General features: G+C 45.2%; 1 protein-coding gene across 1 annotated transcript in view; it reads right to left on the bottom strand.

Annotated features, from left to right (window-relative positions):
- Positions 1-21,189, bottom strand: part of COG6 (component of oligomeric golgi complex 6) — a 78,550-nt gene extending 57,361 nt beyond the window's left edge. The window contains exons 1-4 of the mRNA XM_075919116.2: positions 20,818-21,189; positions 19,213-19,356; positions 17,508-17,579; positions 6,825-6,883 (exon numbers count right to left, since the gene is read on the bottom strand). Coding sequence (XP_075775231.2) covers positions 6,825-6,883; positions 17,508-17,579; positions 19,213-19,356; positions 20,818-20,964 — 422 coding nt within the window. The 5' untranslated portion in view covers positions 20,965-21,189. The remainder of the gene's footprint in view (positions 1-6,824; positions 6,884-17,507; positions 17,580-19,212; positions 19,357-20,817) is intronic.
- Positions 21,190-24,300: the final 3,111 nt, after the last annotated feature.

The raw sequence follows: 24,300 nt of genomic DNA on the forward strand, positions 1-24,300 counted from the left end.
CTACTGGGGTTGGCAGCACAGAGGCTACTCTGGCAGCAGCCCCTGGCCACCACAAATAGGGACTTCTGGGCTCGGCGCAAGATGGGACAGAGCAGTCCTGACTTGTGCTGGTCCAGGACGCTATACCTCTGCCCAGCAGCTCTTACTACATTTAAAATGCAGAGCCGTAGCGCAGGTGGCTACTGGAGCCAGCACGAGCCAGGACTACTCAGTTCAAGCTCCAGCCATCTCTGGGAGCTTTCCACACTGAAGCTTTGCAGAATGGCCCCTTATCAACTAACTAGTCGTGTAGTTGATACAAATTGTATCAACTACATGATTAGCCAGATAACCGCAATTTAACATAACATCCTTAGCTTTGCCTATTTGTAAAACTCAATTAACAATGGAAATATTTTGTTGGGTTCTAGTGAACTATGAAATAGATGCTCACTGACAAAAATTTAATCCTTCCATGTCTACTTATATTGACTAGCACTTTATTGTGAAAGCAGCTGCACTGACTTCAACATAAATAAGGTTGACAGATTCTAGCGCCTAGAGAGCAGAAGATTGTAAAATGAAACAACATCCTCCATATGGGAGTGTACAGCACTGATATGAAGTCACAGGTTTTTGAAATGTGTATATTTTCTTGAACAATAGCATACATGTAAACTATGTAGTTAAAAAAATTTGGAAATTAGCATTATAGTTCGAAGAGCCATCAATTCAGCAGACTACAGCAAGTAAGCACAATTAAAGATATTGCTAATGTGTATGTTAACAATACATAAGGTATGTGCAGCAGCAAAAATTAGACAAAGAAGCATCTCTTTTGTATATGACATAGTTCAAAACATTTGTCTAGTGCTTGGCACAGTTTTTCAGGCCCTCCTAACAATGGAAGATAATTTTTAAATGGTGTGCTGAGCATGTACAGCATACAGAGAGAATGAAAATACTATATTGCTATGAAAGATACAATGCTTCCTTTCAAAAGTTAACTCTGGATAAAAAAAATCCAACACATCATGCAAACATACCACCAATTTGAGGTGGGGGGAGGGGGCAAACCAGTGTTGTACTTTAAGTTCTCAGGGGGAAACCATTGAAGAGCAATTTCCCAGTTAATAGTTACCATGGAAACAGAATACTTGGTGAGAACGCTCAAACTGCTGGGGAAATTATGCACTTCATGCACTTTTCCCTGGAATCAAACACAAAAGTGCTGTTTGTTAGGATTATCACCTAGACTCCTCAAAGTATGAGGCAGAGGAGAGACTGCCTTTTCTAAGGTTCAGTTTTATACTGCAACTAAATATTGCCTGGCAATCTGTCAGGTCTCCTTCAAATCCAGAGCCACAGCAGCACATTCTCATTCCTTGAGAAATTAATTTCAGTTTAATGCACTAAGGATTGATCATATTTTAAAGCTTTGAAATTTACAAGTTTCAAGATCAAAGTGTTTTAAACAAAAACAGCATAAAAAGAGACTATACCAATCATTTTGAACCCTCCTCCCCTCCCTCAGTAATTAGGAAAATATTGATCTATGCTAACTGTTCAGGGAATACACAAAATGGAACATAAGATTACTTCTTCTAGAGACACTAGTAAGTGCAAGGAAACCATCCCCAAACATGCACATCAATTGTAAATAGGACACAATGTTGTAAATGAAGAAAGGTGATGAATCATTTGTGTTTTATATTTTAACTATCAAACATACATTTTAATACAAGTGGTTAGAACCATGAATTGCTTATGCATTCACATAAGTCATAGGATATGATAAAGACTATACAAATGGAAATATGGGGGAAAAAATCACATTGAGTAGCCTCCATACAAGATGATAACAAGATGGGTGAAGTAATTTCTTATTAGGACAACTGTTGGTGAGACACAAGCTTTTGAATTTACACAGAGGCCTGTGTAAACTCAAAAGCTTGCCTCTATCACTGAAAAGTTGGTTCTATAAAAAAAAGTTTCTCTCACCCACTTTGTGTCACCAATATCCTGGGATCATCATGGCTACAATACTACATACATAATACAAGATGGTCAGGCCTAATTTACAATATCAAAAGATCTGCATAAGTACTGGCATAAAGAGACTAACCTTCTACTAAGGATGTTTAAACGCCTTCATGGTTACAAGCCGCCTCCCACTGCTGCCTCTGTATCAAAGGCAGCATCATGGGGGGAAGCAAACGGGAGCCCACTAAAATATTTCCTTGCAGAGCTGGCTGACAGAGACAGAGACAGAGACAGAGTGTGTGTGTGTGGGTGGGTGCGCATGCGTGCGTGCATGCGTGGTCAATCATGTTAACCGATAAGCACCTGCTTATCAGTTGATCATTTAGTCAACTACAGTATTGCATCCCTAAGGTTGGAAGCTCTGTGTTTGTTCAGAATACCAACAGGTTCAATCTGTGGAATCCGTGGGCTATTTACTATCCAGTTTAAGGGATTTCTTGCACGTGTGAATTTATAAATTACACTCATGCAACAACATGGGCTTTCAAAAATACTGAATTAAATGGCCATAAACCAACCAAACAGCCATACCAAATTAAAAAAAAAAAAAAAAAGTTCACAGAAATCATTTTTTCAATATTTCACAATATGGCTCCAAAAAGAAGGTTCATACTGACAACAAGAAAGTTGTTTTACATCAAATAACTTCCATTCCTTGTCAGGATGAATCTCTTTTTGTAAGCCACATGATTAAATATCACTTTGAGTCTGATGCTTGTTTACAATCTTTTGGCAATGACAAAGAGCCTTAAAATGGGTATGTATGCTTACTGTAATATTTGCAGTGATGTAAAATAAGGATCAGTACATTAGTATTTAATACATACATCATTTTCTCTTATGATGAAAAGTTAATATTCCAACTAGCACTAATCTACACAACATTTCCCATTGAGAACTTAGCTGTTCAAGAATCATAGAAATGTAGACCTGGATGGGACCTTGAGAGGTCCCCCGATACCTGGGACAAGACGAAAGATACATAAACCATCTGTCACAGTTTTCTGTATATATAAATTGCTCTTAAAGAACAATTCTTAAAGACTGATTCGGGATTCATCTCTGTTGTAATACAGCATTATATTTAACAACAAAAACTCTTGATAGATAATGTTCAATAGCAGTGCAGGTGGCCCACTGCTGGCATTGTGTAGAATAGACCAATTTCCTAATGTAGATAGTTCAAAATACATCAGTTATATGTGTGTGTGCTGGTAGTTCATCGTTGATTACGACGATGAGATGGTCATAGTTCTCATATATGGTTACACAGGACCACTGACAAGGGGGGCAAAGGGGCAATTGCCACAAGGCCCAGAGATTCAAAGGGGCCCAGAGCTCCCGGCCACCGGCTGCACTGGAAGCTGGAGTCCCAGACCCCTTTGAATTGCCACCAGAGCACCACTCCATGTGGCTTTGAGGGTTTGGGGGAGGACATGCAGTGGTCCTGGCAGCAATAAGGACTGACTGCCCAAGGCCACGGCCCTTCCAGCCAAGGCCCTGCCCTTTCCAGGGGTGCCCTCCATAGTCCCACTGTAACTGCTAGCACAACAAAGTAGTTGTGTTCCTGAAAAAAATTCTACTTTAAGCAAAATGATGTTGAGCAAACTCAAATTTCACCATAAGAATTAATGAAAACAGGGGAAGAGGTTAGGTTCCAAGGATATTTTTTCAGCAGAGAAAAGGCAGAATATATACACACTCACTGAATGTAAGTTTTAAAAGACTGTAAACAATTTAGTACTCTATACAGCAAATATAATTGTGAAGCTTGCTAGAGGTAGAAGGTGGAACATTTTCCAGGGAACATGCTACTAAATGAGGAACTAGCACTCGGCTGAGCCTTTCAGGGTTAATATGTTGTTAATGGTGTGTCTCACTCTGGAGGCAGCATAGATTGAGGCAGAAGGGAAGAAATAGACTCCTGGAAGTGACTGCAAACACTTTCCTATGGAAACTGAACATGGTGATGAACCCACACTATCCTGCTGGAGTGGTGAACCAATCTTTATTCTGGATGGGGCATACTAGGGAAGTCATCACAAAGACTATTACATGATTAACTGATAAGCCTGGGCTTATCGGTTAATCTTGTCAACCACATGCATTTCCCCATCCCCCTTGCTGTCTCACAGTCAAAGGCAGCAAGGGGGAGGGAGCGGAAGCTGGTGCCCTTGAGGAGCTAGCTTAAAAGCAGGCTCCCCACAAGTGCCAGATCCACCTGTCTCCCTCCCCCTCCCCCGCCGCCCAATCTCTGCACTGCTGTCTCTGATAGAGAACTACTGACTAGTCATGTAACCACTAAGACTTCCATGTGGTTACACAACTATTAAATTACACAATAGCTAACATCCCTAGTGCATGCAGGGCTGCACAGCAAGGGGTGTGAGAGATAGACACGAAAACAAAGATGTACTCACTATGTGTGTATTTGTATGAGTGAGAGATGTGCATTACCCTTTTAAGCATGCTGGCCCCACTTCAAGTACACCGACCTTATAAATATACCAGGACATCCTGATACAAGATTTGGTAGATGTGATATCCTGTTTTATGGAGTTGGGGTGTGGAGTGGGGGGCTTGATCAGGGAGGGTGAGGGGTGACATCCTAACATTATCACCCCTTTATCCCCCTATAGTAAGCAGGGGATTACTAGGAGCAGCTCCAAAGCAGACGGCAGGAGTAGTGGGCAGTGGGAAGAGGAACAGTTGAACTGCAGATTCCCAACCAAATACTGTACCTTATGGGGAACTCAGGGTAGCTGATGTGGGGCTGCCAGCCCATCATGATTCTAAACCCCCACAAGGACAGGCTGTTTTGGAGTCATAAAAAAGGAATAGAGAGTAAGACAGAACATCTTATTGCCTCTTATTGACTACTGCATACAGATGTGATCCCCTCATCTCAAAAAAGATGTATTGGCATTGGAAAAGGTTCGAAAAGGGCAACAAAAATGATTAGGGGTTTGGAACAGGTCCCATACGAAGAGGTTAAAAAGAATGGGACTTTTCAGCTTAGAAAAGCAGAGACTAAGGGGGGATACGCTAGAGGTCTATAAAATCATGACTAGTATGGAAAAAGTGAATAAGGAAAAGTTATTTATTTGTTCCCATAACATAAGAACTAGGGGTCAACCAAATGAAATTAGGAGGTAGCATGTTTCAAATAAACAAGAGAAGTTTTTCTTCACAAAGCACACAGTCAACCTGTGGAACTCCTTGCTGGAGGAGGTTGTGAAGACCAGGACTTTAACAGGGTTTAAAAAGAACAAGATAAATTCATGGCGGTTAGGTCCATCAATACATACTAGCCACAATGGGTAGAAATGGTGTCCCTAGCCTCTGTTTGTCAAGAGCTGGAAATGGATGACAGAAAAGAGATCATTTGGTGATTTACCAGTTCTATTCATTCCCTCTACGGCATCTAGCATTGGCCACTGTTGAAAGAGAGCATGCTAGGCTAGACGGACCTTTGGTCAGACTCAGTATGGCCATTCTTATGATGGAGGAAGATCAAGGTCTTCTCTTTTATAAGTTTCTCAAAATTATGAAGGATACACCAATCAACTAGTCTATTGAGTAGACTACTAAAGTGTTCAGCCCATTCTAAACAATTTCCTTCTTGTCTTTGATGAGGATATTACCATTTGCTGACTTCAAGGGAGCTATACTAGATTTAGATGGTCCATAGTTTGCTTTAAGAGAGTCAAAGAATATCTTTATGTTGCTTGGATCTGCTGAGTGTTGGACTTCTGCACCCTTCTTCTCCCAACACTCATCATGCCTTCTCCTTAGTTCAGACTGAGCCTTGTTCTTGTAGGTACTAAACAAATCTTTGAGGTGGAAGAAAGTTTATTCTGCCATTCAACAAATGTTTTATGCTGATCACTTAGGAGTTTGGAAATGTAACTGTTTCCAGTGACATGCTACAGTAAGTTACCACAAAGATTTTTCTAAGCAAGCACATTTGTTCATAAGATAAAAGTGTATCAGAGGAAATATAGTAGATAATTTTAAAAACTACAGACATATTAAAAAAATCAAACTTTGCAAAAAAGACTGAGGGTGAGAAACTATTTTGGACAAAGGATTGTAGTCTTAAGTTTTAGCCCTTAAAAAGTGTTATACTCTGGTTTATTTGTAATAATTTCTGTTTCTCTTATTCTTGCTTAATATCAACTTTATTAATAAACTCATTTTGTTTTATCTTAAATTCATTTAAGAACTGTTATATTAAAATAAGGTGTGTCTCCTCAGCTGAGCCAACAGGCTAATGTGTATACTGTCTCTTTGGAGATGGGTGGAATAGATCATTTCTGTGCATGTCTAGCAGAGGAGACTGGACAGAGGAGCAGGGGAGGGTAGCGGCCACATAACCTCCCTCCTTCCGAGACCCTCCTCACCCACACTCTGACCTGCCTCTTCCTCCAAGCAATACAGCCCACGGGACTAGCAGGGCGGATACCAGAAGCAGGGGTCCGCCCGCCCCTCCCTCCCCCACACTCACTGGCAGAGGTACGGGAAGAGGAACAATGACCCAGAATCTGGGGGGAGAAAAGGACCCTAGCAGCTGGGGGCAGCCTGGGAGGAGAGAAAAAAAGGTCCATGCCCTCTGGCCTGAGCCCCTACTCATCCACACAACCCCCACACACACCCAGCCCCCAGCTCATGCACTCCTTCCTTCCCTCACATCCCCAAGGCCCTACCCTGTGTCCTGCACCCTCACTATGCCAGTCCCCTGCCCTGAAGGACCAAGATAATGCAGATAAGTCTACTAGTTATAAATAAGATAACGTACATACTTTTCTGCTTGTAGCTTTGTCGTCTTCACCATCAAATCCTGGGTCTGTTCCTTCGCTGCCTAGAATATAATTGGAATTATTGTACTTATATCAACCTTACATGCACTACCTAACTAATTCAAATTCTACTTTTTTTTTTAAATACATTTTAAAAGCCCTCTAATTACAAATAATTTAAATGAATTACTCTTAACTGCCTTGTTATAAAAATGTTGCAAAAAAAGCAAATATGATTCTAGGTTGTATCAACAGGTGTGTTGTAAGCAAAACTCGTGAAGTCATTCTGCCGCTCTACTCTGCACTAGTTAGGCCTCAGCTGGAGTACTGTGTCCAGTTCTGGGCGCCACATTTCAAGAAAGATGTGGAGAAATTGGAAAGGGTACAGAGAAGAGCGACAAGAATGATTAAAGGTTTAGAGAACATGACCTATGAAGCCAGGCTTCATGAACTGGGCTTGTTTAGTTTGGAAAAAAGAAGATTAAGGGGGGACAGGATAGCGGTTTTCAAATATCTAAAAGGGTGTCACAAGGAGGAAGGAGAAAATTTGTTCCTCTTGGTTTCTGAGGACAGGACAAGGAGTAATGGGCTTAAAGTGCAGCAGGGAAGGTTTAGATGGGACATTAGGAAAAAATTCCTAACTGTCAGGGTGGTCAAATATTGGAATAAATTGCCAAGGGAGGTGGTGGAATCTCCCTCTCTGGAGATATTTAAGAACAGGTTAGATAGACATCTGTCAGGGATGGTGTAGACGGAGCTTGGTCCTGCCTTGAGGGCGGGGGGCTGGACTCGATGACCTCGAGGTCCCTTCCAGTCCTATTATTCTATGATTCTATGATAACAATCCTTAATCAATTATTTCCTAGTTTTCAATATTTAGGCACTTAGATTTATATGCTATTGCTCAGGTCCTTCAGGGCAGGGGGCAGAGGGTGCAGGGAAGTGTAGGAATCAGGGGAGTGGGGCCCAAGGCAGGGAATGGGGGCAGACAGTGGATGCTTCCGAAGCCAGCGAGGCCATGCTGTCCAGCTGCTGGCTACTGCCCTGGGCCAGGCCAAGGTGACAAGGGCCGTGCTGCCCAGCCAGCAGCTGTTGCCCTGAACAATGCCAGGGTGGCAGGGGCTTTGTTGCCCAGCTTGCAGCTGCTTCGCAGCTCTCCGGGGTTGGAGAGGAGATATAGGTGTCTCTCACTTGCTGGCTGTCCCTCTGTGGTCATTCTGCAGCATAAGAGTATGTCTACACTAACAAGTTTTGTTAACAAAACATATGTCGACACCCAAAAATCAATTTTTGTTTTGAAGGTGTTCACACTTGCTTCCTCTATTAACAGATCACGTCTACATTGGGAGCACCATCACCGACAGTGTGAGCAGTACACTGTGGGTATGTGTTAGAGATGTTAGAGTATAGTCATTTAAATCAGGGGTCTCCAAACTACGGCCCGCGGGCCGCATCCGGCCCACGAGGCCCTCTCATCTGGCCCGTGGAGACCTTTTTGTCTGGCCCCGCCTTCTTCCGCGTGCACCAACCGGAGCCAATCAGGCGGAGGGTGGCTGCGGCGGTGGAAGGAGAGAGCTTGAGTCCGAGCATTGGTGTCAGCGGGAGAAACGGATTCGCAGGCGGCTGCGCAAGGCCCCAGCGCGCGCACGGGACAGCAGGTAGCCGAGGTCAGGGACGGCTCCGCGTGCCGCTTGGCCGGGCAGGCGAAAAAGGGGGGTCTCGAAGGCGGGCTCCGGATCAGACCCGGCGGCAGAAGATCGCGGGAGGCTGGACGGAGGGGAGGAAACCCGACAGTGGTTTCTCAGGGGCTAGGAGCGAGGTGCTACTTCTCCGGGGGCGGGGCTGAGGAGCTGGTGCCCATTGCAGGAGGCGGTCTGGTTGCTGTGGCACAGCCTCTGGGTGACGCTGTGCCGTGCCTAGCGCGCTGCCCTGGTCCCTGCAGTGCGCCCTGAAGAAACATCCCTCTCCCTTCCACGTCTGGTCTCTCTCATCCACAACCCAGAGCAGCACCGCCCTGCCGGGTATCAGTCTGTGGGAGCGTTGGGCACTGCTTTCCAACTTCCTTTACCAAGTGATAACGTGTCTGCTTTCAAACCAGCTTTTCCCATTAAAATGCATGCCCCTTGTTCCATGGGGCTATGTTACAAATTGTCACCTCATTCCCTGCATGATAGGAGAGCGATCACATCTCTTCAAGTGTGAGTGTCTTAGGCTGAACATATTGCCAGGATTATGTTGCTTACAATTTTCATCACATTGCGCAGGTGGAAATGAGTTCTCAGCAGTTTCCCCGTTCTGGAGCCCCTCCTGCAGGACTAGGACAAGCATCACCCCCAATTTCAAACAGTGATTTCTAAAGCCAGAAATGTCTGCTATTTTGGCATCCAGGAAACAATTTCACCATTCACACTAATACAGGTGTTCATGTGTAGTGTATCAATGTGTTATTAAATAATAACTGAATAAAATAATATTAAATAAATAATTAAAAACAACATCCATGTTTTGATTGTTTTTTATTTGGACCTCAAGCGTGTAGTCGGCCCCCGAACTGCTGTTTGATAGTTAATACGGCCCTCGAGCAGAAAAGTTTGGAGACCCCTGATTTAAATGATTAACCGATAATCCAGTCATCGGTTTATCCTAGCAACTATACGCACTCACAACCACCTTGCCTCTGTACCTCTGACAGAGGCAGAAGTGCGGAAGGTGAGGGGGTAAGCAGGAGCTGGTACACGCGGGAAGCTGGCTTTCAAACCGCCTTCCCCCCTTTGCTGCCGCCTATAGAGGTATGGGGAAGGCACAGGCAGGATCTCAGAGCAGCCTCTGTTCACGATGGGCCCAGGCTCGCCACGGACAGAGGCTGCTCCATGGGATGCAGGGGCAGCCTCTGTCCGCAAGGAGCTGGGCAGAGGCTTTTGCTGCCCCACACTGCTTCCTCTGCATCAAAACCAGCTCCCCACATGGACTGATTCCTGCCTGCCACCACATGCTTGTACCTCTGTATCAGAGGCAGAAGCATAGGGTGCCAGGGGGCTCAGTGGGAGTGGGGCTAAGAGAACACTGGCTGGTGGCTCCGGCTCTGGCCCCGCCCCCAGGAACCATTGAATAATTGTGTAACCACTAAGATTTGGTGCACTTACATGATTATTAAATTAAACAATATCTAACATCCCTAGTATGTATCCCACAGTGTATTATTGTGGGAAGGCAGAGCTGCTGATCCCTGTGCATGTTAGGATTCCCTCTGAGTTCTCCCACAGCATTCTCAACTGCTAGGAACAGAATCATGAGAAGTTCTGTGACTGAGGAAAGTCAAAGCAGCACAGCATATTTCTCTCCCCCCTCCCACTATGTTCTTAACACAAGGCAGAACAAGAGCATTGTAATAATTTGTTCTTTGTTTGTTCCCCAAAAGAAACAGCTCACTCAGCTGTCAGATGCTTTCCAGAACTTTGAGAGGGGAGAGGTGTTTGCCTGCAACACAGAATAGATCAAAATACTGAGCAGAACCATCAGGGCAAGCATTGTGGGATACTGGCAGATGCTAGTTCTGTCGACAGAACAAACAGTAGAGTCTACACTGGCTTTTTGTCAACATTAAAGAGAGGAGGAAAAGAAAAAAGTCTCTCGTAAAGAGTGGAACTTTTTGGTGCTAAAACTGGGTGTTTTTCCCCACTAAGAGTCCCATTGCAGTATGAACGCTCTCACTGTCTTGTCACCAAAAGGCAGTTTTTGGCAACAAAACTTGGTAGTGTAGACAAAGCATAATGCTTCCTACTATTAAAGCCCTTCCTTTCCGTTTGATGAGAAACTATCGCATTCCACTCGCGTGCCATTGTTCTGACACAAACAAATCCTTACCTTTCTTTACATTATGAGGAGAGGAAGTTTCATATCAAATTTGATGGTCCTCTATCTTACCGTTTAGGAGAAGATCTTGAACAGACTCTCGGACAGATGGTCAGAGAGAGAGCTGCTCAAGCACTCTCAAATATACAGTAGATTATTAGACATATTACAAATTCCATTTAAAATTGTTGCCACTACTACAGAACCATGTAATCACATAATTAGTTTCAATTATTTTACTTGGGCTTTTAGTTGCAATTATTTTGTGCTACCTATGAGGCTGACATGTTCATCTGAATGAAAACAGGCTCAGCTGTATTAAATTATCTATTTTCACAGAATAAAGAAACAGCAGTGCTTGCTAACTCTATTCAGCCTCGTTCCTTGGGCAACCCTCAAGTTTAGCATACCCAGCATAGGTTCTGGCTCCTTGGCACTCAGAACACAACAGATTCATTAGAGTCACCTACCCAGATGACAGCCAAAGCTGTGACTCTCTCTAGTGTCAAAACTGACACAGACCTACGACTTTGAATCATAAAGTAATGAGCTCTATTTTATTACCGTTACACCTTCTTGAAACTGGAAATACCATTCCAGTGACAGACAGATAACATCCTGTGCTGCTTTGACATCCAGTGACATCCTGGCTAAAAAGCAGGGCTCAACAATTAATGTAATCTACTCACTCATGGCGAGTAGATTACAAGCCGGCACAGCTGTGCAGCACGGTCTGCACATGCACAGCTTGCCAAACTGCGCGGCTTGCGAGCAGGGCTCGCTGCGGCTTGGCTAGCCCTGCTAATAAGCATTGATGGACCTATCCTCCATGAATTTATCTAGTTCTTTTTTGAACCCTGTTAAAGTCCTGATCTTCATAACATCCTCTGGGAAGGAGTTTCACAGGTTGACTCTGCACTTTGTGAAGAAAAACTTCCTTTTATTTGTTTTAAACCTGCTACCTACTATTTTCATTTGGTGACCCCTAGTTCTTGTTTTAAAAAAAAAACAAGTAAAGAACTTTTCCTTATTCACTTTATCCATAACAGTCGTGATTTTGTAGACCTCTATCATATCCTTCTTAGTGTCTTCTTCTCTAAAATGAAGAGTCTCAGTCTTTTTAATCCCTCTTCATATGATATCCATTCCAAATCCCTAATAATTTTGGTTGCTGTGAGGGTTTTGGGGTGCGATCACCCCCTCCCGGTCCGAGAGGGGGGGTCTGCGGACCCCTTTGGTCGTCCTTTTGTTCTGCGTTGTCCCTGGACCCCGACTCCGCTCACCCCGCCCCCGGGAGAGTGACAGCCGGCAGGGGCTCCGCTTCCCCCACCCCTGGTCAGGGGCCGGCCCGTCACAGTTGCCCTTTTCTGAACTTTTTCCAATACCATGATAACTTTTTTGTGAGGATGACCACATCTGTACACAGTATTCTAGATGCGGACATACCAAGGTTTTATATAGAGGGAATAAGATATTCTCTGTCTTATTCTCTCTCTTTTTTAATGATTCCTAACATTTTGTTTGCTTTTTTAACAGATACGGCACATTGAGTGGATGTTTTCAGAGAACTAACCACAATAACGCCAAGATCTTGCTCAAGTGGTAATAACTCATTAAGACCCCATTTTTGTATATATAATTAGGATTATATTTTCCAATATGCATTGCTTTGCATTTATCAACATTAAAATTCATTTGCCATTTTGTTACTCAATCACTTAGTTTTGTGACATGCTTTTGAAGCTCTTCACAGTCTGTTTTGGTCTTAACTATTTTGATCAGCTTAGTATCATTTGCAAATTTTACCACCTCACTCTTTACCCCTTTCTCCAGATCATTTATTAATATGTTGAATAGGACTGGGCCCAGTACCGACCCCTATGGGACACCACTAGTTACTTCTCTCCATTTTGAAAAATGATCATTTATTTCTACCCTTTGTTTCCTTTTAGCCAATTATCAATACATGAGAGGACTTTCCCTCCTATCTCATGACAACTTAAGTGAAGTAAGAGCATTTAGTAAGGGATCTTGTCAAAGGCTTTCTGGAAATCTAAGTACAGTATATCCACTGGATCCCCCTTGTCCACATGTTTGTTGATAGCCCCAGAGAACTCTAGGAGGGCATGATTTCCCTAGTAAGGCATGATTTCCCTTTACAGAAACTATGTTGACTTTTCCCCCAACAAATTATGTTCATGTATGTGTCTCACAATTTTATTCTTCACTATGATTTCAACTAATTTGCCCAGTAGTGATGTTAGACTTATTGGTCTATAATTGCCAGGATCACCTCTAGAGCTCTTTTTAAATATTGGCATCAATACATGTATTTTTTCCAGTCATTTGGTATAAAAGATGATTTAAAGGAGAGGTTAAAAACCACAGTTAGCAGTTCTGCAATTTCACATTTGAGTTCTTTCAAAACTCTTGGGTGAATGCCATTTGGTCCTGGTGACTTGTTACTGTTTAGTTTATCAATTTGTTACAAAACCTCCTCAAATGACACCTTAATCTGGGACAGTTTCTCAGATTTGTCACCTAAAAAGAATGGCTTAGGTTTGAGAATCTCCCTAACATCCTCAGCAGTGAAGACCTATGCAAAGAATTCATTTAGTTTCTCCACAATGACTATCGTCCTTGAATGGTCCTTTAGTATCTCGAACATGCAGTGGCCCCACTGGTAGTTTAGCAGGCTTCCTGCTGCTGATGTACTTACAAAATATTTTGCTATTACTTTTTGAGTTTTTGGCTAGCTGTTCTTCAAAATTCCTTGTTGTCCTTCTTTATTATATTTTTACACTTCATTGGACAGATATTATGCTCCTTTCCAGGAGACTGGACTAGATGACTTATTGACTAGATCTCTTTCAATCCTACATTTCTATAAAACATTTTCCTCACTAACAATTATGACACAACAATCAAGATCAGCGAAAGAGTTTGAGAATAGCCCCTAGATTTTAACTGGTGGTATGGAAATAGATTAATCATATTACAGAGTACTTAATACTCAGCCATATGTCCAAGCCAGGGGCAAATGATCATCAAGGTATACCATAAGGCTCAGAAACAGGTTGTTGTCTAGAGGTATGGGTAGGAAAGGGAATTTAGAGAGAAGAGGCTTAGAGTAGTTTAAAAAAAAAAACAGTTGCAAGTTTTTTAGACGGTGTAAAAAAGTTCTCCAACTCTATTAACATATTTGAGAGAGTTTATCTGTGTTTGCTCAAGAACTTTTCCTAAACAGTATGAGTCAGGACCCCAAATTCAGTACAGTAAAACTCCATTAGTCTAGCATCCAATGCTCTGGCACTCCTGATGGTCAGAAACCCGGAAGTGTTCAGGGCAGCCGGACAAATGGAGCTGCTCTGCACCCGGCTTCCCCGATTCAGCCACTGCTGAAACTGACCAGCAGCTGAATCGGGGAAGCCGGGGGCAGAGCATCTGGGGTGCTGCCGGGTTGGTTCCGTAGCACTGGCCCTCGGCACTGCGGGGCCAACCCGGCAGCACCCCAGCTGCTCTGCCCCCGGCGTCCCCAATTCAGCCGCTGCTGAAACTGACCAGCAGCGGCTGAATGGGAGACGCCTGGGGCAAAGCCGGACTATCGGAAGGGGGGGGCATCACCCCCACCCCACCCCAGACCCTTCATAGCCCCCCCTTCTGATAGTCTGGCATATCTGAAAATCCAGCACCCCCTGGGTCCTAAAGGTGCCGTATTATCGGAAGTTTACTGTATATAGCTTCCTCTTGTCATAACTTAAAGCAAGGTAAGGTTCTGGTTGTGCCAGAACAATAGGATATAGTTGGAATGGGATTGTTTCTCCTAAAATCAATCACCAGGAAAGTGAAAGGAGCTGTCAGGCGGTGCCTTCCCTCCTGTCCGGAACTTCCCCAGCTTCAAGCCTCCCTCCCCTGCAGCGCCCTTTAGGGAAGGTGGAGAGTGGGGCAGCCTCTCCCCACACCCCAGCAATGAATATGGGTACATTGCTGGAAGTTTTTCCTCATTCTGGCTGCAAAGTGCAGGAGGCAGACAAACCAGGACCTGCCCCACAGCCAAGGGACATGCACCCCTTCCCCCGCTGTGTCTGCTGGAGCTGCAATGTCCATGGAGAGGCACTTCTCACTTAGCCCCAAGCTGCTGTAGTCCTCTCTCCCCAGGGCAGCCTGCCCCATCTCAGAGCAATGATTCAAATGAAGCATGTACATTTTCATTTTATTCCACACCCCCAAATAAAAATGAGTTAAGAACCCAAGCAATGCCAGGTAAATCTTCTAGTATTACATATAAAAATAAAGCATAATATTATTCAGAAGTTTCTTTCAACCTTCTTACACTGTTTAGTTCTTATTTCCCATTATCAAACTGCCTTTGATTTATCTATCACTCAATGAATATTTTTATCAAAGGAGAAGTGTAATGAGGGGAGAAGAAGCCAGGGAGGAAAGAAACATGTGTTATTAATGAAGTTGCATTGGAATGGGACTTTGGCTAGGCACATTTTCTCTTACTGTGTAACGCTGAAGATACTTTTCACTAAGCCCTGTTAGATTTTCTTCCATTGTGATTAGTTAATGTACTACTAGCCATTGTCTAAAAGGTAGTTGAGCATGCATGCTATAAATTACTCTTCAAAACCAGACACTCTCTAATGCCAAGAAAGTATAATTAACCTTAAAGCAAAAAAGGAACAAATCAAAGAAAACATGTTTTTAAATATGCATGATTTTTTTTTCCAAAATGCACTTTAAAATGCATTTACCTTTTCCTTGAGTTTGTTAGGTTCTACTAGATTTTAGTATGCTAACAAGAAGTATAATACTGTGTGGCTGGATTATGAAATTGAATGCCTTTAGGACATTTTAAATCTGAACACTGTCACACAAATGTAAAAAAATCAGAATAAAGAAATGCAGCTTTTCATGGTCATTACAATGAAATTCAGGATTAAGGACTCAAACATGTGAAAATATTATACCTAATTTTTTTCTCCAAAGTTAAATATTTTACTTATTTTCCCAAAATTACATAATTTAAAAAAAAACACAAAACACAGGCGAAGGTATCAGCCTTCTTTATGAAGAACATGTCTTTTGAAGAAGTCAAGGTCCTAGTGTCCTTTTGGAACTGAAATACAAATTGCTAAAAGAAATACTAACCCCAAAACTGAAGAGAACAATGTGAAAGAGTTTAGTTCAGAGCTGGCTATACACATCTGTACACATGTCTTACTTATTTAGCACACAAATGTGGTCAAGAAGTTGCACGTACATAGAATAAGAGAGATGCAGAAGTGTAGCCAGTTAATCAATAAGCTTGATACTTACTGGTTTTATTAACGGTTAAACTGTGTCTGGAATCCTGGCTGCTGGTCCACCATGCAGCTGGACTGGCAATCAGGACACTAGGTGTACCAGAATGCTGGGACCACAGGCCGCAGCAGCACTGTGAAAGCAGCAGCATCTGAGACCCCGGGATTCCAGCCATGCCCATGTATAAAATAGGGATGCTGTCACAGCCCTAGCTCCCTGATTAAACATTTAATTGTGTAACCAATATAATTTTAATCAGTTACATGGTTATTAATTTTCATAACAGTTGCATACACACATTAAGGGACAAGATAGTTCATTATACTACATAATTTTTAGATTCAAAATTCAAGTACAGCATTCTTATCACTTTTTCCTGTCACATAAAACAGCAGTTCCCAGCAGCAGTCCGCTACTCACTGGTTACTAGGCTGCAGTGGCTGCCAGAACTCAAACTGGCTGTTCAAGGTAGCTCAGCTCTGGCAGCCATGGTGGCTGAGGCTCAGCAGCAGGAGGCGCCTTCCTCCCTCCTCCATGCTTGAGGAAGGACAGGGGATTCGAAGGAGGGAGCACGTGCACTGCCAACAGATGCTCCCCTTGCTCACGTGGCCGCTTGTGCAGGTGGTGGCACCAGGGCTGAGGCGGCGGCAGAAGAGGGTGGAGTAAGAAGTGCCTCGCTCTATCCTCCCCCCTTCAATAATGGCAGCCGGCTGGAGCTCCGCGCTCTGCTCGCGCGGATGCTTTTGCCAGCAGCAGCACTGAGGTGATGGCAGGAGGAGGCGCCTCCTTCCTCAGTAATGGGGGCCTGGACAGCGCTCCTTATCCCTAACCCCACCCGTGGGGGAACAAGACACGCTTGGGGAAGTAGGAGGTATGAAGGAGCATGCATGCTGCCAACGGTCGCTCCCCTAGTCCGCATGGCAGTAACAGCCACGCTCTCTAGGGGGCAATCTCGCTCTGGGGAGTGTTGGGTGAGAGTGTAGTGGAGTCACATGGCAAAAGGGTGTTGGCATGGGCTATAGAAGTCAGACGTTAAAGGATCAAACAGCATGGGGAGTAGATGTGGGGGTCAAAAGGAGTTAGGCACTAGGGACCAAGGGACTGGGTTTGGCCTACGCAACCAGGTATTTGCATAATGAATATGAAAGACAGGCAAATAAAATGTTGCTGGTCCACCAGAAGTTTGTGAATTGGTTTGCCAGTCACCAGCATAAAAAAGGTTGGGAAATACTGATATAAAAAAAACCTGATGGATACTTCAATACTCAAAGAAGCATACACCCATAACTGAAACTGAAGTAGTAATATGTAACTCCCCCAAAAGTTGAATGCCTTTTCTTTAGAGCTCAAAAATACACTGGTTATTGTACTAAGAACAGTTACATTAATATTCTAGCAGTGCCTTAACAGAACAGTTAAAGGAATAAACTTCTTTAGTTACTGTGATAACAGAAAACAGTTAAGTAATTTGCCAAGGTGCAGTGGGGAAAGATAGGTAAAAACAGACATTTATTCCTGCAGTACCTGCAAACGAATGGTCATGTCCTGACAGCAGTTGCTCATTGCCTGAACATCTTCATTTATACTTTCAAGCTCCTAAGAATAGAAGAAGATTGGTAGTTTATTTTATTGGTATGTATTTTTAAATAGTAATTCTATATCAAGTCCACAGTTTGAATCTATCTACATAAGTTTTAAAAATGCTAATATGCATGATTTATCTATGTTTCATCAATAGTTCCCCTTCCTCACCTTCTAAGAAGTGATTTAGTCCAGTTTTCTTCTTAGATGTACTTTTCCTAGATTTGTTTAATTTCACTCAGTGGGACTATCAGTAAGGAATTTAGGAATAGACACACAAAATTGCCATTTTATTTGCCAAGAAGCAGCAGGCATTCTATCTTCCATGATGCATCAGCATCTGTACAGAGTATTCAGTTCACTGCGATTCCTGTACTAGTCAGCAAAATATGAAGGACCTTTTATTACTACAGAACAAACCTTGCCCTGCTTTCGTTCTCCAGTGCCCATCTATCACACTAATACTTTTTTTAATTGTAGTATAGATTGAACCTCTCTAACCCAGAACTCTTTGGTCTGGAAACATCCGTCGTCCGGAATTATTTCAATTAACCAAATGTCCACTTTTCATGGATGTGGCCAAGTTCCCACATTCCCATAAAGTTCGTTTACAACCACAGGTCCTAGCTCTCAGTGTTCTGTGCTGTTATTTAGCCCTAATTTACTCCTAAATGTCCTCTAGCAGCCCAGTAAACAGTGAAAGCGTTGGTAATGCTGTTAGATAATATTGATCTCCCGTGGCCCAGAAAATTCTCTCATTCAGAACAGGTCAGGTCCCAAGGGTGCCAAACTAGAGAGGTTCAACCTGTACTGAGTAAAGAGCATCTGTTTTGCTTAGTCTTAGGGAAGACACTTTCAGTTACCATATATGTAATAGTGGTCGATTAATCGATAAGCAAAAGCTCATGCAAGGTCTGGGACCTATACCTGCTGTGGCTCTGCATTTAAAATGTATAAGGAGCCAGGAGGGCAGGCAGCCTGGCGCAGTTCTGGCTCACGCTGGGTCTGGGAGATCAGTGCCCTCCCTCATCCTGGACAGAGGCTGCTGCCACCACATGCTTCCACCTCTGTATCAGAGGCAGCAGTGCAGGGTGACCGACAGCCAGTCCGCGAGGGGAGCTGGTTTTTAAACTGGCTCCCCTCACAGACCAGCTCTCACCTGGCACCCTGCAGTGCAGAATGGCAAGGGGCTCGTTGGGAGTGGTGCCAGATTGCACAGGATGCCAGCCCCACCCACAGGGATCACAGAATAGTTGAGTAACCGATAAGAATTCATGAGGTTAATTGACTATTCAATTAATTGATATTTAACATCCCTATTACCAAGAGCTCTACATATTTACATGCACTTAATCAAAACATTTCCAAGAAGGCCTTAGCTCCAGTGTATTTATGTTCATAAATAAAAGTGATGAACAGTTTACTCATGGGGAAAAAATGGTTGAATTATTGAAGATGCTGAAACAATTCTACTAAGAAGGTAAATTTGTTTTGAGACTTGTTTTTCACGTAATCAATCAGTACTAGTGAGACAACATCTTTTACTGGACCAACTTTCATGGGGGAGACAGATGAGTTTTCAAGCTTACACAGCTCTTTTTCAATTCAATTCTAGATTTTTAAGATGATTTATTAACAATAATGTTACCTCCTTAACTTGCTTGAAAATGCAGACAAATTCTTCATTTATGGCTAAGCTACGACGCTCAATGTCTCCACGCAAGTTTCTTCTGGTACGCAAACTGTTTTCAACAAAAAAGGCTGAAAGAGCCTTGAGAGCTTCCAGCATTTCCTGTACAATATAAAAAAATAACTAAAACTTCTTTTCTGACATACAAGACACTAATGTGTATTCTTTAATCGGTTAGACCATTACTTTTTTTCTTTCCAAATTCTAATATCATGTGATGCATGACTGTGCCAGTCACAAATCAAAATTTAGATTAACACTGGGGATTTGAAAGTAACTGTCTACATGGTAAACCCATGAGTCTGGGCTCATCAGTTACAACACACAGTTACACAAAGTGCCCCAGCTCCCCCAACGCTGCTGCCTTTGTCTCTTTTAAGACAGCTCCCCTCACACACCAGCTTCTGGAGAACCAACTGCCCCCACTGAATGTAACCACTGAAAAAAGAAATCAATAGTTACATGTTTACTTGAAAAAATAAATTTTAACATCTCCAATTAACACAAATAATTAACTGCAAAGTGTTCTTCAGTGTGTTCTTCAGTTCATTATGGTCCAAAAAGTGTGGATAACACCTGCTGTTAATTTTAAAACAAAATACATGAATTGTAGTGTCCAAGTAATAGTCTTAGAAATGAAGGTTAACACACACATAATGTAGATAGTATTTATTGCAATTCGTATTGCAGTTATGAGATATTACAACTACCTGCTGAATATTTATTGCAATTCGTATTGCAGTTATGAGATATTACAACTACCTGCTGAATATTTATTGCAATTCATATTGCAGTTATGAGATATTACAACTACCTGCTGAATATTGTCTGTTGCAAACTGCTGACCATCCTGCAAGATCTCATTAAAACGAATCTGGACAATACCTCATAACCCATTAGCCCAATTAAAAGGGTAAATGTGTACTTTGAAACATTTGCTTCCATGACTGAAGCTTGTTATAGATTTGTTGGAGGACTTTCAGAAAGAAATCTAGGCGCCATTCTATAAGCTAGAGAACATACTGATATTGTATCCATTCCATCACTATTGCAGGTTTTACCCCCAAAGGACCAGCCATCTAAACCATGGGATGCAGACCTGAGCCTCACCTAGGTTCTTGTACTCCAATGAAAAGACAATGCAGAAGAAAAGAGCAAAGAGTGTAAGTCTGTGCTGGGGGAGACAGCACCATCCCTTCATTCCAACATTAAGCTGCCCCTATTCAGCATCAGTAACCTGCCAGGCCCAGTACAGTGGGTCAGGGTATGAACAGCTGCAGACACCTGCTTTAGGGCTGTATGAAAGCATCTCAACAAGTTCCAACCACCACACCACGATGGGTACCGAAGTCAGTCAGGAGGGATTCCCCTCTTCCCCGGGATTCTCAGGGGCCACCAAGTGTAACGCATCTCTCTCAGGCACGTGAACCTACTCCCCCTCCCCCAACGCTCTCCTGCTCCTCACTCCCACCCGGGCATCCCCCCATGCTCGCCCCCCCCCCTCCGGCCTGTCCTCGGTCCCCGACTCCCAGCCCCGCTTCCCCCAGGCCGTTCCCCTCTGACCTTGTCGTTGTCCAGCCGCGTCTCCAGGACCTTGTGGAGCTTACGGGACAGCGGGTTGCTGCCGGGGGCCGCGGAGCCGCTGGTGCCGGGGAGCCCCTGAGAGGGGCCGGAGAGCGGAGCCGCCACCTCGCCCCGGCTCTCCGCCATCTTCCCCTCCCCCAAGGAAGCAGCCTGGCCGCGCCACCTCACCGGGAGCGGAGCCGCCCCACACCTGCCGTGGAGAGACCCAAAAATATGCCCCCCCGGAAACCAAGTCCGAGGAATTGGATTCCGGCGTGTAGGCGCGCGGGGGGGACAGGGCGTGGTGTGACACCAGCAGCGACTGGAGGGCGGCTGGCTCCACAGAGACGCGCGGGGAGGGGGAGACGTGGGCGGGGCAGCATGGCGGCGCACGAGGGGCGGGGCGAAGGTTGGGGGCGTGGCTGTAGCGGCGCACGGGCGGAATGGGTGCTCTGTTAGAACGACGGAGCCTGAGCGGGCACGCCCGGTTGGTGTCGCGCTCACAAGGCGCGTACACGGCAGCGCGCGGCTACGCGCCGGGTTGGGAGTCTCGAGCTGGGCGCGTTGCCTGGCGCGCGCAGGGGCAGGAGCGCGGCGGGGGAGCCGCGCACGCGGGCCTGCGGAGATCCGCCCTGGGTGCCCTGTGCGAACGTATTGCGGTGCCTGCTCACGCAGCCAGGGCCCCGATGGGGTTACCTCCCTCCGCCAGCCTCCCCGAGGTGCCTAGGTCCTAGGTGTGGGCACCTAAACCCCAGTGTAGGCGTCCGTGGAGGAGAGCTCACCCCGTGTAGCGTCACTCGGCACCGGCGGGCGGGGTGCGTCCGTCTCCTCCGTGCCTGAACACCTGCCCCTTGCCTCAGCCCAGAGGCCAGCCCCACAGGCAAGATAAGCACGGGGCAGACAGGCTTTTGGTGCTTATCTTGCCTGTGGGGCTGGCCTCTGCACAGAGTGGGTCGGGTCAGAATCTGGTCCCCCTTGGAGTGGTGGTGAAAGAGTGGAACTTTGGGACTGGACCTTTTGTGTCCCGTCTCGCAGTGGGTACCCTAACTCGTGCTCTGCAGTCTTCCTTTTACCTCAGGCCTGCACAACTTCCATAGCGGCGAGGGCCATATCACTCCAAAGAAAGCGTCAGCGGGCTGCAAGTAGGGATGCTCTCTCAAAAAAAAAAACCGAACACGCAGGCTAAACATTTTTGTTGAGCAAAAAAAAAAAAAAAAAACACCACACGTGTCTCCACTTGGCTTCCTGGCATTTGTCTCTCCTGCATCCTGCCCCTTAGTGCCTTCCCCTTTCTCCTGACCTGCCCCCCTCCCCTACCTGGCTTCTGCCTTCCAGATTGTGGGGCTGCCCGAGCCTTTTTGAATCCGGCAGTCGCCGGCTGTGATGTCATGACGCCACGTCACGCCAGCGTCTTGGTGTCTGCCAGCGTCCCAGCATCTGGCTCGCGTGCCGCCTCCTCATGCCGGAGCTGCATGCAGGCAGCCCGGCAGCGAGAATCACTGCACTTCCCCCTGCCCAGTGGCGCTCCGCTCCTCTGACCGGCCGGCAGATCGGATGGGGCCGCACCACCCATAGTCGGCACGGGCCGCACAGTGAACCCCTGTGGGCCGCATGTGGCCCTTGGGTCGTATGTTGTGCAGGCCTGTTTTACCTGATGGTGGTTTCCCCATTCATAAGTCATTGATTGGGTCAATCATGGGTCACTAATCAGAAATAGGTGCTGTCATGCAGCGTGTAGTGACTTACAAGTGTGAGTGTCTTCCCTGAGGTAAAAGTCTCAGAGGAGTAGCTGTATTAGTCTACAACTGAAAAAAAAAACTTAAAAAAACAACGAATGGTCCTGCAGCACCGTAGAAGCTAACAAAAAATGTAGATCGTATCATGAGCTTTCCATATTTGTATTTTTGGACCCCTTGCTCCACTCATCCGAAGAAGCGGGCTGTGCCCACAAAAAACTCATGATGAGATCTACATTTTTTGTTAGTCTGAAAGATGCTGCAGGACCATTTGTTGTTTTTTAGTTTTTCCCTGTTATAGGCAATCAGAAATAGGGTAGTCACTCCAAACTGGTGGTGTACTGTATACAATGTTCCCTTTAATTTTGTATGTTTGGGTGCAGAATGAATTTTGATACGTGCACCAAATATGGAGGTTCTGCACATAGATGATCAGTGGTGGGGGTGAGGCTGAAGGGTTTAGAGTCTGGGAGGGTGCGCAGGGTTGGAGGATGAGGGTTCTGACTGGGGAGTGCAGGTTCTAGGGTGGGGCTGAAGATGAGGGAGTTGGGATGTGGGAGGGGGTTCAGGGAAGGAGCAGGGGGTTGAAGTACAGCAGGCCTGGGCCTGGTGAAAGGTGCCTGTCTGCTAGCTGTGGCAGCTCTGTTGTGGCTGGGTTGGGCTGGAGGAGGAGCACATCTGGCTACACAGCAAGTCGATGCTGCTGGGGACAACAAGGGGAGAACTTTGAGAAGGTGCCTCTCTCCCAGTTCCCTGCTGTGGCTGGAGGAGCACATCCATTCCCCCGGTGCAGAAGTTGTCTGCTCGGGCCGGAAGAGTGCATCTTTCACCCCAGGCATAGCAGTTCCCTGCAGGGACCAGTGCAGCACATCTCTCCCCAAGCTGGAGCTGGTAAATGGTTTACCAGCATCACAGGTGCCTCCATACAACCTGAATGCAGAACAGCGAGTGCAGCCCGGGGCCAATGGGAAGTCCTGCTAACTCCAGGCTGCATGCGGGTGTGCCAGCTTTGAAATGTACAAGAGTCCTCAGCAGGAGCTCTTGTGCATTTCAAAGCGGAAGCCCACTCATGGAGCCCGGGGTCAGTGGGGGACTCAGAGTCCCCCGCTGACCCTGGGCTCCATGTTGCACTGCCGATTTGAATTGTCACGCAGAGCCCAGGGTCAACTGGGGACTTCTCAGCTGATCCGGGCTCCGCACGGCATTTCGTGGATCCTGGGTTGAGCTGGAGATTCCCCAGCTGACCGTGGGTTCCTCACGGCATTTCCCCAGAATCCGGGGTCAGCTGGGGACTCCTCAGCTGATCCTGGGTTCCACGGAAATGCCATACTCTCCTGGAGGAGACCCCACCTCTGCCCAGTACTGATTGATTGATGTGTCAATTGATGTGCGTTAACGCCTGCAATTAACACATGCACCAGGATGGAATATACAGATCCAGCAGATTGTAACATTAACATTTATAGGTTACATGAAGTATTTTGATTAAAGCATCTGTCCTGTAGATATAAGGATTTCAGCCTTCAAAGACCTCAAGCTATCTTTAAAGCACAGTAAATGTTGGCTGCATTCTCACTGGTCTTTCTGAGTGCACCCCCTCATCTTAGACTTTTAGCCTTTACTTTAGTGGGGTAAAATCCCTCACTTTTCTCATTTACAAAGCAGGTTTCTTGGTAAAGCATCCCTATTTGCTAACTCTATATCCTTAGGGGGTCCAACTGTTCTTAGAACATGCAAGTGACTTCCT

Source organism: Pelodiscus sinensis, chromosome 1, assembly GCF_052426305.1.
Source record: "Pelodiscus sinensis isolate ZL-2025 chromosome 1, ASM5242630v1, whole genome shotgun sequence".
Classification (NCBI taxonomy): Eukaryota; Metazoa; Chordata; order Testudines; family Trionychidae; genus Pelodiscus; species Pelodiscus sinensis.